Here is an 11288-nt window from a genome sequence, read left to right as displayed (position 1 = left end):
GAAGGGCAATCAGACAGACGTGCATTCAGACAGACAGCTACTCAGACTAAACTCTTGTTTATTGACCACAGCTGTAACCGAGTTAAAACCCTGATCTACAGAGAGGAGGTCCAGAGCATTCTTTACTTGAATAGAAATAAAAGCTTCTTTTTTTTCTCCTTTTTTTTTTGTTCTTTTTTTTTTTTTACAAAATAAAATACAAATATTCAGTCACAAAAAGGCATTCAAGTAGTGTTGTAGTAGTGGTGGGTCTGCAGACAGCTGTGTTTCCATCCTACACCCAGCCATGCCCCCCCCCCCCACACACACGTGCGCGCACATAATACAGGCAATGACAACAAATACATGTATATAAACACAAACACACATTTATATATATATATATATATATACACACACGTTTGTATACTTAATGAGAACTCTGGGAGAACGGCAGATGCAGAGGAGGCGGGGCTGGGGGAGGAGTCAAGCGAAGGAGGAGGCTGGGTCAGCATTGGTGCTTTGAGAGTGAATTGCATCTGGAAGACAAGTATAAATGTCATGAGACCGAGAGAAAGACCGTCGGTATGTTGGTGAGGAGAGGGTAGGAGGAGGGACGGGAGGGAGAAGGGGCAGTCCTGACCTGAGGGTCTGTTGCTAGGAGACGTGTCTCCAGGTTGACAACGGGCGTGGGCGGGGATCAGAACAGATGCGAGCATGGGCTTACTGGACAGCTCTGGTCACAAACACACGCAGACACAAACGCAATCAGGACATGAATCTGCCTTAGATAACAGGTATGTGTGTGTGTATGCTTTTTTGTTTACCCTGCGTAGAGAAGTTGAACAGAGGGGGTGCGTCTCGTCCATTAGGTAGTTTGAGGTTTGGGTCTCGCAGTTCGTCAAAGAAGGCGTGGCCACAGGCCTCAAGCGCCGTGAGGCGGGAAGTGGGCGTGTACTCCAGCAGGTGGGAACACAGGCCAATCGCTTCCACCGGCGTCCGTGGCCGGAACACCTGAGGACCAATAACACATGGCTAAAACCTGTCAATCACACCTCCAGACACCAGTTAACCAATGAGCTGCAACTACCGTCTTCAGATCACATGCTGTTCAGGCCAGAGCACCCAATCACTGAGCTTAAACCCTGAATCTACGACATGGTTGGACCACCAGAGCTTGTCAAGAGTCACTCTGACAGAGCTGGTACATTGGGTGGGTCACGTGACACACCATGTGACCCCCAGGAGCATCACTGGAGCCCGGAAACACAGCTGTGCAGGGAGTCACCTTAGTCCAGGGATGAGCTGTGATCTGAGGGAAGCGGAACTCTGTGTAGTTGGGGTTCATCTCCTTGATCTGCTCTCTGCTGGGGGTCCCCAGAACCTGCACAAAACAATAAACAGTATACAGACTGCAAAGTACACTACAATATAGAAACTACATAGACTACAATCTAAAAAAATTCTAAAAGATTCTAGATTACAAAATACAGGAGGACATCATGTGTAGCATACCTTGATAATTTCCACCAACTGATCCACTCCACTGTCACCAGGAAATATGGGTTGCCCCAGCAACAACTCTGCTAGAACACAGCCAGCTGACCATACATCTGTACAAAGAAACACAGAGAATGTCACACACACTCGTCTCTCACACGCAAAACCAACGTGGGTCACACTTGATATTGTCACTACCGTTGTCTAACTATCTGTATCGATGTGTGTGTGTGGTTACCTATGCTGGAGGTATAGTCGGTGGCTCCAAAGATGAGTTCCGGAGCTCGGTAGTAGCGGGAGCAGATGTAGGACACGTTTGGCTCTCCCCGAACAAGCTGCTTAGCACTGAACACACACACACACACTTTAAGACACAGAAGTGTTGCATGTGCCTTTGTTTTCTCGTGAGAAAGTCCCCCGACTACTCTCTATTAGCCCTACCCTGCCCAACATCTGGCCCCGCCCCACTAATGCCCTGGGCCCTGCCCCTTTTCCCTGGCTCCTCCTACCTGCCAAAGTCACAGAGTTTGAGGACTCCACCGTCAGGGTCCAGCAGCAGATTCTGAGGCTTGATGTCCCGGTGACAGATCCCATAGGAGTGGATGTAGGCCAGGCTCCGGAACAACTGGTACATGTACAACTAAAAACACACATACACACACACACACGTCAGAATCCAAGCTAGTAGTGTTGCAGAACGCCAGAGTCTGGGGGTCCCCCGAGGTCGGGGTCAGGGGTCGCCCGAGGGCGGGGCCAGGGGTCCTACCTTGATGTAGAGAGTGGGCAGCGTCTGCTTGGCTCGGCTGTACTTGCGGGACTCTCTGTATACCGTCTCAGGAACATAGTCCAGAACCAGGTTGAGATACACCTCATCCTTCTGTGCATAGACACACACACGCACACAGACATTTATTTTACAGAGACTGATACAGAGACACACTGCTCGCAAAATAGGCTGAGAGGCAGACAGGTGTATAGGCTGGCAGAGACAGACAGTCTGACCTTGTCTCCACTGGAGTAGAAGAAGTAGCGCAGACGGACTATATTGCAGTGGTCCAACTTCCTCATAATCTGCAGCTCCCGGTTCTTTGGTGAGAAGTGGGGAGGGGAGAGTCAGACCATGTGATGCCCAATACACATTACACACCAGACACACCCAAAACACACCCAACACACGCCAGACACACCCCTTGCCTTGAACCTCTTGTCCTGCAAGACCTTCTTGATGGCCACCTGCTCTCCAGAGTCGCACAGTTTGGCCCGGTAAACAACTCCGAATGAGCCGTTCCCGATCACCTCTGTGTCGGTGTAGCTAACCTCCTGTGACTGGTCGGGACCCTGGCCGGGAGTTGCCACAACTGTCGTCACCCTGCTGCCATTCTTGTCTCCTGGGAAGACGGACCCTGACACCGTTAGGGAAGCTACCAAAATAATGGCAACATGAAAGTACATTTATTATATTAATAACGAACCTGGGAAACGCACATAACAGGCATGATGCACTGAGATACGGGTGCTGCTACCTAGGTTAACTGATACTAGCTTCGGTAACGTTACTTACTGACTACTTTGACGCTGCCAACAGTCGAGGTTTGCTGTACCGTCTTGCAGCTCTCCGCGAAGGAGGTGGTCCTGGGTCGACCAGACATCTCTGGACGGCAGGCTTCAGCCATACTTGCCTCAAAATAACACTTTGTAGCTAGCTAATAGCTTAGCTAAGTGGCCAACGGTAGCTAGCTAGCTAAATTACTAGCTAGTGTGAGGGGCGTCAACAGAGGTTTTTAAAATATGAAAATCCAAAATCGTCCACTACAGTACAGCTGTATGACAAAGATCCCTTAGGTAATGTAGGCCAAGTATAGCTAGGTATAGGCTTAAAGTAGAGTTATTTAGCAATGCCGTTGCTCTGTTTTCTACATTTGAAAAAACTTGTTTGGTGAATAAGAATACGAGTTTTCATATTCTCAAATTGAAACGAAACGATCACCAGCATTAAAGACAACGAGATAGAGAACCTAAACACACAGGGCTACCGAGATCAACAACATGTAGCTATAATACTAGCTCTAGCAAGCTCAGCTTAAGATGGACATATTTACTGATGATGGAACAACAAAAACGAATTCTGTCACACAGAGACACTAAAAGGACTGTCCCTGACTACCATCAGCCGGTTACGTAGAAAAGTTAAAAACCAGTGAGGAAAATAATCATTGCCGTTTTTCCTCTGAACACCTTCCCTTCTCTCAGGCTGTTTCTGCTAGACAGCCACAACCCGGCCCAACGCCGTGCGGAGCTCCATACAGACAGGAAACACCAGATAACTGGTAGTACCAATTTCCTGTACTGTTGGCTTTGTATTGATTTCAAAATAAAAGACGTGTAGTGCAGATGAGCGAAGGAAGTAAGTAACATACTGTTACATTAGTTTGCATAGTATTTACTTATTTATCATTGATGGAAATATTTGAGCAAGTTGTTATACAGGCCGAAAAGAATGATGCTGGCTGTGAGTGTATGTGTGACATCTTTGCACTCAGGAAAAGAAAGTACTGCACCCAAATATGGCTGAGCGGAAGCAGAACACCCAACGAATGTTCCTGTTTGCCTTACTGGGTTTTTTCAAATGCTTACACACAAATTCCTTAATTTTCCCACCATTTGAGAAACCTGACACTCAAACACCAGAACCACACCTCAAATTTGCAAAACCATAGGCACATTTTTGGCCTTTGACTCAGTTTTCAATTTCATAAAACACTTTTTGCAAAACACAACACACAATTCTCCACTAAACTCACAAACGCAGGACACTCAAAACAGGAGGCATCTTGATTTCCTTTTTCAAACACAACCAAAATGCCAAACTCAGCATCTCACACTAACTCCTCACATGTGCAAACACTCATTGCTTTACTCAACACCAACCAATCATGGCTTTAGAATAGGCCTTTAAATAGCCTAATTTGAGTCGATTGGTGGGTATAATTTGAACCTTTTTGTAGAAATGATAACAGGTGTGTAACAATCAACTGCGATTTACACATGTTCTAATGTACACATAATAGCTGTTTCAACACCACACACGGTATACTGTACACACATATATTTTTGCACCCATGCATCCATTGACTGCAGTGCACTGCATGATTGGTCACAGTCTGGTGGATTACTGTATTATACTTTTCGACAGTACAGTGACTGTAAGAAGACATTTTGACAATATTGTAGAAAATAGTATATATTACTGTATGCTACAGTTCATGGCACACACGCACACACCATTCCGTAATCTTAAGGAAATACACCTAACGATCATTTGAGTAAATTGCTTGTGTATGATTGTATAATATACACATTTCTAATTAGGATTATTGACGTGTGATCGGGAGAAGGGCCTCAGTCGGGGAGGTGACCAAGAATCTGATGGTTACTCTGACGGAGCTCCACCGTTGCTCTGGGAAGAGAGGAGAACCTTCCAGAAGGACAACCATTCTTTGCAGCACTCCACCCACCCTATATGATTGAGTGGCCAGACGGATGCCCATCTTATAAAGCACATGACAGCCCGTCTACAGTTTGCCAAAAGGCACCTGAAGTACCCTCAGACCATGAGAAACAAAATTCTCTGGTATGATGAAATAAAGATTGAACTCTTTGGCCGAACAAAAATGTTATTTCTTAATTTTTGCTATTATATTAAAAATAAACAAGCCTTTTTCACGTTATCATACTGAGTTGTTGTGGGTAGAATTTTGAGGGAATTTTTTTTTTTTAATCAAATCACATTTATTTGTATAGCCCTTTTTACACGCAAGCATGTCACAGAGGGCTTCACATGCGCCCATAGAACTGCCCCTCAACCAACCTAAACCCTCAAGGAAGACAAGGAAAAACTCCCGGAAAAACTCCCAACGGGAGAAAAAATGGAAGAAACCTTGGGAGGAGCAATTCAGAGAGGGATCCCCTCCTCCAGAGACGGTTGCTAGGAAAGAGGAGCAGAACACAAGCTAAGCATAGTCATACAGTGTCAATGGGTTTTGAAACACCAAAATCCATTGTTCGGCTATATAGACGTTGGATGGGACCGGGAAACTCGCTGTTGGCCGTCATGGAGACTGGATTCCGGTTGACGTCCTGGTCCAGCGTTGGCAGACCGACGACCAGGCAGGTCCTGAATCCATTTAGGAACAATGCTGTAATATGACTGAATACTTTGCGGGTGCACTGTACATCAACCCAACTCACATGGCATGTTTATAAGTAAATAAGTCATCTTTATTTTGACACAAATACACAAACAAGATGACGTCATCAACAATCATCCCTGGACCACAGTTCAGACCATTCAGTAGTTACCTCAGTCTTCTGAGAAACGTGAAGGGACTATAAACTATTGTCAATAAACTAATCCTTATCACCTCAACCCTCTTATTCAGTCCCACTAACTCTGGTACAGTAAAGTAAATCTAGAACAGTATTATGTCTGACGTAACAGAAATAGACCAGAATCATAAAAGCAAATGCAGCAGAATAATGGACACGGACAGGAATGTGATTATCCTCAGAGAGGCTGCAGCCGGCAAGGCATGGCTGATTAAGATGGGTTGGATGAGAGTCTGCAGTCGCTCTGGTTGGTTGGATGAGAGTCAGCAGTCGCTCTGGTTGGTTGATGAGAGTCTGCAGTCATTCTGGTTGTTTGAAATGATAAAGTGGGTCTCATCTCAGATCTCATTGACGCCCACCTTCATCTTTTCTACAGTCTCCTGGGTGAAAGGAAAGGGAGCAGAGGAATCACCTTTATGTATATTTTTTTGTGTAGCTACACGTGTTTTGTGTGTGTTTCTTGTGTGAGACTGTACGTGTGTGTGTGTGTTTGTAAGTGCCGATCCAGACCTGGTGCAAGTTGAGCTCTGCCACCCTGCGGGTCCACTCCTCCTCTGTCATTTCCTGCTCCGCCCCCTCAGCCTCCACCACCTTCGGGTGCTCTGTTCCTGAAACGGGACAGTCACACACCTGTGTCAAGGGTGTGTTTGCGTACATGGTGTGTGTGTGAGGTGTGTGTGTGTGTGTGTGTGAGGTGTGTCCTTACCGTCGCAGGTGAGAGCTGTGCAGACCCAGTTTCCACAGGCGCATACACAGCGGTTACATTCCATCTGAGTCTCTGCCCCATCCTCGTACGTCTCGTCCTCCAGGGCACACACTGCAGGAAGTGATGTCACCCAGGAAGTTACATGCCATGGCACATCACAGCTACATCACAGGAGGAGTGTAAGGGTGTGTGTGTGTGCGTTGTGTGTGTGCGTTTTAGGATACAGGGTGTGTGTGTATGGGCGTGTATGTACTTCTCTCTGGGGGGTTGAAGTCAGGCTTCAGGCAGTTGAGGAACTCATCGAAACTCAGCTTCCAGTCAGCATTTTCATCTGACAGCTCAATGAGAGCATCCACACATAGGCTCCTACACACACACACACGTCAAGCTTACCCAAATGCCCAGCCAGAAGTAGCTGGAGTGTATGTATGTGTTCATGTTTACACTCTTCCCATGTGTGAGCTTGTGCTTGCATGTGTGTGTGTGTGTGTGTGTGTGTGTGTGTGTGTCTGAGCAGACCTGAGCAGGCGATTGTTGTCCTGGCTGGCGTAGGCGGTGATGTTGATGGCCGTCTCGTTGTGTTGGAGGAACTTCAGGAGTTCAGACGAGTCCATCTGGGAATCTCCATCATCGTACTCCTGAGAAACACACACGTCCCCCATGCTATGATTGCGTGAGCGCTGGTTAAGGTACGAGTCGCTTACAAAACGCCACACAGTGTAGTCTAACAAACATACATTCGTGCAACAAACACACGTAACTGTAAAAAAATAAATAAAAGTCCCTCCCACCTTGAAGTATGTCTCCAGGATGTGAGAGAAGTTGCTTCCTGTTGAGAACCAGCCATCGGGCTCCACCTCCCCTTCAAGCCAGCCAATCACTCTTCTCCGTAGCTCATTCCTGTCTGCTACATAGCAAACGACTACAAACACACACAGATACACAGAGGTTGGTATTTGGTGGGGTTTGGGCCACAGTAACTGTAGGGTTAGGGTTCTTGGTCATGGTCTTGGGGGTGAGTAAGGGGTCTGAGTCATTTAAGGTTCTAGGGGATTTGGGGTTCTGGGTGGATTGAAGGTTGAGGGTTTAGATGGTGAGGGTTCTGTTGCAGTAGGCATCTGCACTTACTTGGGCTGGCTGCAACTTTGTTGGACATCTCTGAAACAATAAACGGGGAGAGGGGGTCAGATGGTTGAGCAGTTAGGGAATCGGGTTAGTAATCTGAAGGTTACTGTAGCAATTGATGTTGTGTCCTTGGTCAAGGCACTTCACCCTACTTGCCTCGGGGGAATGTCCCTGTACTTACTGTAAGTCGCTCTTGGTAAAAGCGTCTGCTAAATGACTAAATGTAAATGTTATAAACACACCCAGCAAGTGAGTCGTTCTGCAACATCACACCCACACACACACACTTACACACACACACACACCCTGGTCCTACCTTGGCAGTGTCCATCCTGCTCTACGTGCAGCTTGGTCCCAGTGAGGCAGGCGTCCCGGTGCAGCTCACAGTGGTTCTGGTACGTCTTCCCGTTACTGGCACACACCGGATGCTTGTGGGCCTTACAGTACTGCACACACACACACACAAACCCGCTTGTGTCGGTGTGTGCATTCGCGTGTTTGTCTATGTGTGTGTGTGCGTTAGAGACTCACGTCGATGCACATGCAAGCAGGTTCTCCTCTCTCCGTCGTGGCGCACTCTCTGCCCGCTCCACAAAACACATTGGCACACACGGCGGGCTTTCCCTCCTACAAACGCACACAGACACACACACAGAACATGGGGCTGAGAGCAGATCATGGCGTGATGCTGTGATGAATGAGGTGGTTAGGACTTCTCTCATCCTCGCCGGTCCTTCAGACCGGCCGTTCCAGGCTGTTCAGTGTGACCTGTGTGTGTGTGTGTGGCTCAGAGCTCCATCACAACCTCCACATGGCCTGCAGCCGTGCTCACACACCCACGGCAGATGGACCCTGAGCAGCCAGCTGACCTTTGACCTTTTCATTCAGAGGCTTGCACACGCACCCAGGAACTTTACCATGACAATAGCCCCGCGCATGCCCTCACAAAGGCCTTACAAAGATGAATCTATCCGTCGGTCAGCCTGTCTGCTTGTCTGCTTGTCTGTCAATGGGTTAGTCTGTCTTTCTGTTGCCTGTTTGTCTGTCCATCTGTTTGCTTTTTCTCGTCTGTTTATCTGTCTGTCTATTTGTATCTCTGCCTGTTTTTTTGTCTGTGAAGGTGACAACCTTGGACACTGTAAGCAGTTTCACCTGACTGGAGTCTGTAACTAGTTATTGCAACACATTGTTGTTACTACTGTTGTAATAAACACTGACACATGTCCACACACGGTGTTCCCCTGTACTGGCGTTGTCATTCTTTTCTCCAGGTGCAGATATGAATAACAACTCTTGAAACAAGAAAATATAAAGACACAAACACACACCCATTCGCTAAATGTGTTGTCAAGCAAGACTGTCTTAGTAGATGGTATAAGAAAAAAAAATTGCACCGCAGAGAGTGAGAAAAAATAGCCTTTTCACCATGCTCTCCTTTTCTTACTCTTATCTTTTATCTTATGTACCGGTACTTTGATGTTGAGAGTGCTAAACACCCACTCACATAGGCTACACAGACATAATCATCCTCACACACAACTTTACCCTTATCTCGGTCAACTCACCTCACACTTACGACCTGTAATTACACGCCAGGTGTTTTGCCTCTAAAAAGAACACACTCACACGCACCCAGCTGAAGCAACACACAAACACCACTGTAATAACACTGATGCGCTGAATCTGATGCTGAAGAGCTAGAGTCAACCCGGAAAAAAATCCTCTGACTTTAATCTGTGAGGAATAGTTTTGACCTTTAAATCCTTACAACCACTTGTCACCAGGTAAATATTTTATTTAACTAAGAAACGTAAAAAATCGAGAATATTTACCACCGCCAACCAGGGGATTGTCGCTCCAAGAATCAGGAGAACAACTTGATACAACTGCGGAACACAACGGACTGCGTTAATACAAAATCAACATGACTAAACTAGAACTTGATTAAACTAAAAAAAACAACCGAACAAGTGACAAATATGTAACATTTAACGACCTATTTAACGTACCATTTTAGCAAGTCATTCAATGTGCAGCGATGGAGTTTGAAGCAGGACAAAGCAGCAGTTTGGTGCGTCTCGGAGGGACAGCTGGAGGAGAACAGCTGTTCGCGGAATTCACCCTCCGCCCATGTCCCCCAGCGGTGACGTAGCTACGAGCGAGACAATGAAGTCAACCCTTTGGGACAAGGAGCTATGGGTCCAGTCAGTGCTACTGTAACCAGCTAGACCAGGGAGGCCCAAACACATCTGACCGATATGGTGGATGAAGACTAAATTGGAAATAGAGGAGAATGTGTGTGTGTGTGTGTCTCTGTGTGTGTTTACCTTGGTCCAACGTGTCCCCCTCGGGACATAAATATTTAGGCGGCCTGAAGGAATGTCTGGGAGCTTGGTTGGTGAGGAACTCTGATGTGGGTCCTACCTTCACAAACATCCTGCAGACTCTCTCTCACACACACACACACACAAACACACACAAACACACACTCACTCTCAGGCCGCCAGGGTGGAGTTAACTTCAGTCTTAGGTCCACCGGAGGACCATTGTTGCACAGTCCAGGGCAGATCTCCATTCTTTCAGGAAGTTGGGCTAACACTTCCTGTGTGCTTGTGCTACTTTGACCAAGTGTTTGGTGTGTGTGTGTGTGTGCAGGGGGCAGAAACAGGGAGCAGAGTAAGGGAGAGAGATATATGGTGACCTCTTGTTTCTGGAGCTTTGCTACTGCACAATGTTATCAGCCCCACACACAGACCCAAACACACACTCTTATTCTCTCTCACGAACACACTCCTTTCTCTCTCCAAGTTTCTGTCAGGCTCCGATACAGACCGTGTCTCTGCAGCGATAACCCCGCCCCCTCCTGGTGTGGCCAATCACACCACGGCGGCACTCAATAAAAATAACCTGCGGAGAGGTCATCTTTATAATCCATGTTATAGTGTATGAGTGTGCGTGTGTCCCAATGTAGGTCTATATTCAGCAATGGTATTTTATCGCTGTTGTCACGAGCAGTAAAACAGAGCAGAGATAGAAGAGGTGTGATCCGGCTGAGAGCACTGATATGACAGGTGTAAGCAGGCTGCTGACAGGAACTTCAGCCTGGTCACACTCCTGCAGATGGACCTTCCCAGTCTGTCCCACTGGACGCTGTCTAACACAGGATGTGGTTCAAGGTTAAAGATGTGGTTTCACTGTAAAGGATGGGGTTTAAGCTCAAGGATGGGGTGCGAGGTTCAGGATGTAAGGTTAAGGATGGGGTTCACCGGGAAAGATGGGGTTCAAGGTTATTGATGTGGTTCAAGGGGTTCAGCGTGTCAAGGTTGAGGATGTGATGAAGGGGAGAGGATTTGTTTTACTGTTTGTGTGAGGATGGGGGTTTGAGGTTGTTACAGTAAGGCCAAAGCAGACAATTCCCTCGTTAGATAAACTAAGAACGCACACGGCGAACATTGGAGGTCACCCCGTTTGTAGTTGTCATGAACCCCATGTAGAGATCCAGTTGTTTTCATCATTTTCATCCCCACTAATAAGTGTGACGAAAGTCAATCTAAAGAGTCAGGATATAACATAGACAAAACAGTGTGTGTGT

At 46.9% G+C, this 11288-nt stretch overlaps 2 protein-coding genes across 5 annotated transcripts; both read right to left on the bottom strand.

Annotated features, from left to right (window-relative positions):
* Nucleotides 1–61: 61 nt before the first annotated feature.
* Nucleotides 62–3791, bottom strand: LOC124474445 (glycogen synthase kinase-3 beta-like). Of its 4 annotated transcripts, none has more exons than XM_047030587.1 (11): nucleotides 3041–3791; nucleotides 2674–2900; nucleotides 2482–2565; nucleotides 2246–2356; nucleotides 1989–2119; nucleotides 1718–1824; nucleotides 1495–1592; nucleotides 1268–1363; nucleotides 807–1014; nucleotides 623–715; nucleotides 62–518 (listed from the first exon to the last, which is right to left on the bottom strand). In XM_047030587.1, exons 1-11 carry the CDS (start codon nucleotides 3150–3152, stop codon nucleotides 466–468), a joined length of 1320 nt encoding a protein of 439 aa, XP_046886543.1. In that variant the 5' UTR covers nucleotides 3153–3791; the 3' UTR covers nucleotides 62–465. The 4 variants fall into 4 exon arrangements, with proteins under 4 accessions (XP_046886543.1, XP_046886544.1, XP_046886545.1 ...); XM_047030588.1 differs by having other exon boundaries at nucleotides 315–518; nucleotides 807–993; XM_047030589.1 differs by having other exon boundaries at nucleotides 316–518; nucleotides 2674–2867.
* Nucleotides 3792–5735: 1944 nt separating this feature from the next.
* On the bottom strand, nucleotides 5736–10093 carry LOC124474466 (follistatin-related protein 1-like). Its single transcript, XM_047030622.1, has 12 exons — nucleotides 10024–10093; nucleotides 9706–9848; nucleotides 9529–9582; nucleotides 8228–8323; nucleotides 8013–8142; nucleotides 7700–7729; nucleotides 7363–7493; nucleotides 7091–7209; nucleotides 6825–6937; nucleotides 6572–6682; nucleotides 6376–6473; nucleotides 5736–6245 (listed from the first exon to the last, which is right to left on the bottom strand). The coding sequence occupies exons 2-12, from the start codon at nucleotides 9706–9708 to the stop codon at nucleotides 6204–6206; spliced, it is 927 nt and encodes a 308-aa protein (XP_046886578.1). The 5' UTR covers nucleotides 9709–9848; nucleotides 10024–10093; the 3' UTR covers nucleotides 5736–6203.
* Nucleotides 10094–11288: the final 1195 nt, after the last annotated feature.

The sequence above is a fragment of the Hypomesus transpacificus genome, chromosome 12, assembly GCF_021917145.1.
Source record: "Hypomesus transpacificus isolate Combined female chromosome 12, fHypTra1, whole genome shotgun sequence".
In the NCBI taxonomy this organism is placed as follows: Eukaryota; Metazoa; Chordata; class Actinopteri; order Osmeriformes; family Osmeridae; genus Hypomesus; species Hypomesus transpacificus.
The sequence above is the reverse complement of the archived record's forward strand: the minus strand, read 5'-3'. Positions and strand labels throughout refer to the sequence as shown.